The sequence below is a fragment of the Folsomia candida genome, unplaced genomic scaffold (genome assembly GCF_002217175.1).
Source record: "Folsomia candida strain VU population unplaced genomic scaffold, ASM221717v1 Fcan01_Sc010, whole genome shotgun sequence".
Lineage (NCBI taxonomy): Eukaryota > Metazoa > Arthropoda > Collembola > Entomobryomorpha > Isotomidae > Folsomia > Folsomia candida.
The window spans coordinates 3137013-3143191 of record NW_019091202.1 but is presented as its reverse complement, the minus strand read 5'-3'; the positions used below and the strand labels follow the sequence as shown (position 1 = coordinate 3143191).

The window sequence follows — 6179 nt, the reverse complement described above, 5'->3', positions numbered from 1 at the left end:
CTTTTCGCCAATAACTTTTTGTGGCTCGTTTGCATAATTTTAATGCAAATAATCTTGCCTGAAAACCATGCAATATCGTTTGTATGGATTTCTAAATGATTAACCATGTGCGGGTTTCTTGTTTTTTTTTGCAGAAAATAATAACTCAGCCTTATGGAAACTAGGGATCAAATATTGCGACCATTTTTCAACCTTGACAGCAATAGTTTCCTCAGCGTTTGTAATCGCGGTACCATTGTTTAAACCGGAAATGCCACCATTTCTTGGGTCTCTATTTCCTTCTTCGAAAAATCAACAATGGACCGGGCTTCTTGCCCACCTTTTCCTGCTCGGTCTTCAAGCTTGGGCCATAATAATCCCGACATTTATATTTTGCATCCTGGTTTTCAAAATTTTCTTAGGAACTTTACTCTGTCTTGGGTGCAGTCTGTCGAAATTCAAATGGTAATGTTTTTTTAATTTTATGTATCTAGTTTTCTAAACAACTTGGAGATAAATCCTAACCCACTGCGGTAGTATTTATAATGCTTTATTTTGTGTAAAACTTAACCAAAGACTCATCAGCGAAATTTTCAAAATATTCATGTTTTTAGAGGAATTTATTTCAAAATTCTGAACGATAAAATCTACCCGATTTACAAAACTGTGGTCCTCATTTTTAAATAAATTCCCAGACTTGATAAGTGACTAAAACTATGGTAATTTCGGCGTCTAGCCATCGAGTCACGGATGCATGTGATCACCAACGAGAAATGCCAAAGAGATGTGACATCATTGTTTTTAAAAATTGTACATTTTCATTATGCAAATATTTATACATATTTTTTAAATGAAAGTATTGAATTTTTAAATAACTTCGCTTTTACCCAAGTTATGGACATATGTGCATACTTGTTTATTTCCTTTGGAGGAAAATAAACCGTAAAATTAATCATTACCCAAAAATACAATTAAAGGATTATTTATAGCACCTCCGCGGGTGATGATCACACGTCGGATATTTATTTATTTATCCTACCCTACTCGTGTTGAGCATGTATGTGTCTTGTTTGCTGGGATGTATCGAATTTTTTCTCAAAGTCCAAATTCCTATTAAATCCTGGTTCCGCTTTTTTCCTTCTTTTGCTTCACTTCTCTCTTCTGGTTCTACAACATGAGTAGGGATTGATAAAAAAATTTTATCCGGAGTCTGGTGATGATTTGTCTCCAAGTTGTTCAAAGTTTAATAAATATTTTTACAGGTCAGCGAAATCTAATCGACCCAAGGATACCGATTACTTAATATCTCGTTACACCAATCTTCGAATCATTGTTGCCCAAATAAACCTCTGTTATCGAGAAGTGATCCTCCCCGCCGTCTTGGTCACCATCTCCTTCGGAAACATATTGGGTACATATTTGTCAATCTCGCTTAAATCGGAGTTATTTAAACATTTAGGAAACGGCGTGTTTCCCACCTTTGCGACGGCATCGTTCAATTCAATCTTGACAATAGGAACACTTTCGGGGTATGTAAATCTGGGCTCGAAACTTTGTCGGAAACGATTATGCAGGGTTTCTGAGCGGAACAGGGCAAGGAGGAAACTGTACGAAAAAATTGTTCGATCTTGTGCTCCCATGAAGATAAGATTCGCGAGTAATTTCATGGAGATAACGACATCATTAGTTATGATTAGTTGGTGCGCTAAAACATGTGTAAGAATGTTATTGTTGTACAAATAAGCGTTACATAATATGAAATGTAGTTGCATGTTGTATAATATTATGTAAATAGTTTGGTGCAGTAATGTTTGGGTTTAAACAAAGTTTCATATTTCTAACGTGTATTGCAAGAATTTTGAAAAATAACTTCTTAAATTGAACATGACAATAAACTAGATTACTTTCTCATGGAAGAAAAAAAAAATCAAAATTCTGAACTTGTAAAAATTAAACAGTTCCAATTTTCAACGCAATAAAATCCATAGTTTGCAAAAAGTGCACGGAGATGAACAGGTTTCAAAATCGGAATTTTAATACAATACAATCGAAGGAAAAGCAGAAAACACAGATGCAAATATTTGCAAACCCCGCATGCAATGCCACCTTACGTAACCCACTTTTATGTACATGTTTGGCTACGTACATACAAACACTGTAAATAATCTGGTAATAAACCCTACCTAAAAGCACAAGTATATAACTCTAAAAAAGTGGGAATGACAAGTTATACCGTGTCGTAATCGTTTGGTAATAAAGTTTTACCATCATGGTAACGAATTTTTATTACGTGGTAAAATATTATTACCAAATTTATTACCGAGAAATCATTACCTGCGTGACTTTACGGGATTATTAAGAGTGTATATATTCCTTGTAATGCTAACTAACCGTTTGTCATTCATTTGGAGATAACCCTTTATCTCGAGGTGATAAGCAGAAGCCACATCATCAACTGCGCATTATTTCTCTTATCTTCTTATTCTCTTATTTACAATCTTCACTGCCTAAGGTTTTCACAAAAGTCCTGCCATGGCTGAAAAATATCCAGAAAATACTGACTCTGCTGTCCACAACTTATCAACCATTTGGCCAGATCAGCTTCCAATCTTCGATTTTATTGATAATTTAACTACGTTCGAGTCTTGTCTGGGTTATGGTCGTTTTGGTGTCGTTCTTAAGGTCAAGATATCCTCAAAATTCTACGCCGTGAAATTTCTACTTTCGAACGAAATTCTGACTGAAGAAAAGGCACGGCGTGAGTACGATATTCCTCTCGCGCTTAAGCCACACAAAAATGTCGTAGGAATTCATAACTACGTGAAAAACAAGGTCCTGTCGCCCTCCCAAGTGGAACAAATTATCGCATTATCAGACCCCACCATAGAAGCTAGCTATAAAATTGAGCTGCGTAAAAGGGCTACGGTTAGATGGACCTGTATACAAATGGAGCTCTGCGGACCGAGTTTGCGGGATTGGCTGAAAGAATTCAAGCCACCAAAAGACTCGATTTATACTCAAATGAAGCAGGCCGCCATAGTACAAGATCTAATTGAGGGGATGGAATTTTTGCATAAGAATGGCGTCATACATCGTGACCTTAAACCTGAAAATATTATGTTCACTTCCTTTGAGTACAATCTACCCATTAAAATCGGAGATTTTGGTATGTACATATGCAAGATTTGCACAAACTATTTTGAATACCAATTTTGTATACTTTTTTCAAGGCCTCGCGAGACTGATCCTCCCAGAAGATGGCAGCACGCTCACAAGCAACGTCGGAACGAGATGGTATAGGGCACCGGAAATACTCGATGGAAAGTACTCGTACCAGGCAGACATTTACTCATTGGGGTTAGTTCTATGGGAGACAACGGCATTAATCCCGTCGAAAAAACTACCTGGTTTAATCGACCAATTGGTGAATGATAAAAACGAAAAATTAGTAGATGAACATCCTCTCCTTGGTCCAGGATTAAGAGAATTAATCATATCTTGCACCAAAAGATACACGATCGATAGATTAAAAAGTATGACCGAGGCCTCCAAACTACTGAATATAAAAGTCATACAAATTCGCCCACAAGAAATAGTTGCGAGAACAAGCGAAGCGTTACGACTATGCCTCAAATTTGTTTCAAGAGGATGCACCATCCGACTGGTAGAGACGACTTACCATTGTGGCATTTATATGCGTGTAGACAACACGAAGATTTTTGGGCAAGGAGAAAACACCGTAATTGACTTACGAGCAAATGAAATTCAGATTTGCGCAAGTCATTGTACTCTTTCTTATCTGAAAATCATTGGTCATGCGAGAGACGACCTTCCAACGATATGGGTAGAAAATTCACACAATAAAATAAATGACGTCACAATTAAATTGGAAGCATATCACAAGGACGACGGCACAGAAGAAGAATCCAACGTTTATGGAATTTTTGTGGAAGGTGAGAACCATATGTTGCAACGGGTAACGATTGAAAATACGACGCCGAGAGACTTGCTAATTTATGGTAGTTTATTCGCTCCGAACTTGACAATTTGGGATTTATTTGTCACGAAAGGACAGGTCGTAATATGCATTGACGGCGAAAGTGGTTCCCTCAAGCGTATTGGCCAGTCGGACCTGCTAGATAATTCTCTTCAAAATGTATCGTTACGTCCAGAGTCGCAAAATGAACTATTTGATCGCCGAGATTGTCCTGCAGAATTGCACATATGTGTTAAAGGATTAAACTGTAATCTGGAAGAAATTCAATGTGCTGGTGTATTTGTTAATGCAAGCAATACATCCCTTCACAATGTGCAATGCTCAGGTGTAATTACAATATTAGCCCAACTGAATAACATTGCATTGAAGAAATGTGAAACAAAATCGCTCAATACAGAGTCAAAAGTCTCCATAATAGACTGCAAGCTTGGCGCCGTATCGAACATTATAGAATGGAAAGGATTCTACATGGCAGGGTTTTGGTATCATTACTTAAATAAACACCTTAACTATCCGACTGGGATAAAGAGATAAGCACATATTGCTTATTAAGATTTATTTTGGCGGAGGCCTTAATATTCACATTATAAGCAAAATCATAGTAAATAAAATAGTTGACTGGCCTTGGCCATTTTGTGTTGTCTCTTGAATATGTAAATTAATGCAGTCTCCATTCTTTTGTACGAAATTATTTACCAGATCAAGGTTAACGTTAGCTAAGGAAAGATTTAATTTACCCTGGATTTTGTACAGTTTGCTTAATATAGTATTCAGCATGAATTTATTTATCAAAAGGGTAAAATATTTTTTTACAACCTTTGTTCAAGTCGTAATGAATTTTTAAACTAATTGCTTGCATTAAACAGGAAAGACCAAAAAATATATGTACACTACTTATTTATGTGCATGCCTACATATGTATGTCCAGAATCTCTTAATTAAGAGTTGATAAATTGCTCACATTCCGTAGACTGCATAGGTACACTCTTAGAAACCCAGTATTAAATTAATACCAGCTGGTATTCATATATGACTCTACCAGCGTGGAATTGATAAATAATACTTACTGTGTTTTAATAACTCGTTATTAAGGCTTTACAATATCGATGTCAAATTTTTACGGAGAGGAATAAGTTTAATACCAAGCTGTAGCAACTTGTATACCGAGAAATCAATACCTACGTGAATATACTGGATTGCTAAGAGTGTACCATCTTTATGTTCATACTTTTATTCATGTTCACATCTTTATTATAATTTCGAAAAGTCCGTCCCGTGAAACTTTCCGTGAGATCCCAGCATTCTGATTGGTTGCTGGGGTTCTGGCTCAACCAATCAGGAAAGGGATAAGGATTTTGACTATAATTATTTTAAGTATCATTTTAAGTATCATTTTCAGTATCATTGTCAGTATCATTTTCAGTATCATTTTCAGTATCATTTTCAGGATCATTTTCAGTGCAGATACCCAGTTGTGTAATAATTGTGGTATGTTCGTGGAACCTCAAATTGTGCCCGTCTTTAAGACGGGCTTCTAGGCTAGTATCCATATATATTTACATTTTATAGCAGAGCTTAAATTGTACATGCTGCTTTTCACGTCTTACGGTAAACCAAGAAGTTGGTGGTGGTCACGATAATTGACCTAGTTGAAACATTTGCACCGTTTTATACTGCATAACGGGATACATTTCTTTCGACACGTGTACAAAATGTTCAAATTACCGGACAAACAATGTATCACTATGCTGCATTTGAAAAAATGTTAAATCGATTTAAATACTGGTAGGTGTGCAAAAAAATAACAAAAAAACGGAGGCAAGTAATGTTCAAGAAAATATGTGTCAGCTGAAGTATATTGCAAATATTTGGCTTGGCCAGGTGCTCATTGTCCATTTCGAGAATCTATTGTTAAATTGTTCATTATTAATTTCGGACATTTATGAATTATGTATGCTTCAGCAAGATGGAAGATCAAATTGGAGTGCAAGCCGATATTTAAAATTAGTATGTACATATGTAGACCCTAAGCTAAAACTATCTAGAATATTTATACGTGTTATAAGTTGTTTACTTTAGACCCGTCTTACATTCATGTACGTATATATGTATCAATACAATATTGATGAAGAAATTAAGAGTTTGTTACTATTAAGTAAGTTATCTACATATTACAGCATCCATATCAAACTTTCACAAGTCG

General features: G+C 35.9%; 1 protein-coding gene across 1 annotated transcript; it reads left to right on the top strand.

The window, feature by feature from the left end:
* The first annotated feature begins 2493 nt into the window (after positions 1 to 2493).
* On the top strand, positions 2494 to 6114 carry LOC118436790. Its single transcript, XM_035855394.1, has 2 exons — positions 2494 to 3145; positions 3210 to 6114. The coding sequence occupies exons 1-2, from the start codon at positions 2512 to 2514 to the stop codon at positions 4508 to 4510; spliced, it is 1935 nt and encodes a 644-aa protein (XP_035711287.1). The 5' UTR covers positions 2494 to 2511; the 3' UTR covers positions 4511 to 6114.
* The last annotated feature ends 65 nt before the right edge of the window (positions 6115 to 6179 follow it).

Excerpts from the sequence above, each read along its gene's own strand:
- LOC118436790 (XM_035855394.1), top strand. The coding sequence starts at position 2,512 with ATGGCTGAAAAATATCCAGAAAATACTGACTCTGCTGTCCACAACTTA. Across the intron at positions 3,146-3,209 it reads CATTAAAATCGGAGATTTTG|GCCTCGCGAGACTGATCCTC; the intron begins GTATGTACATAT and ends ACTTTTTTCAAG.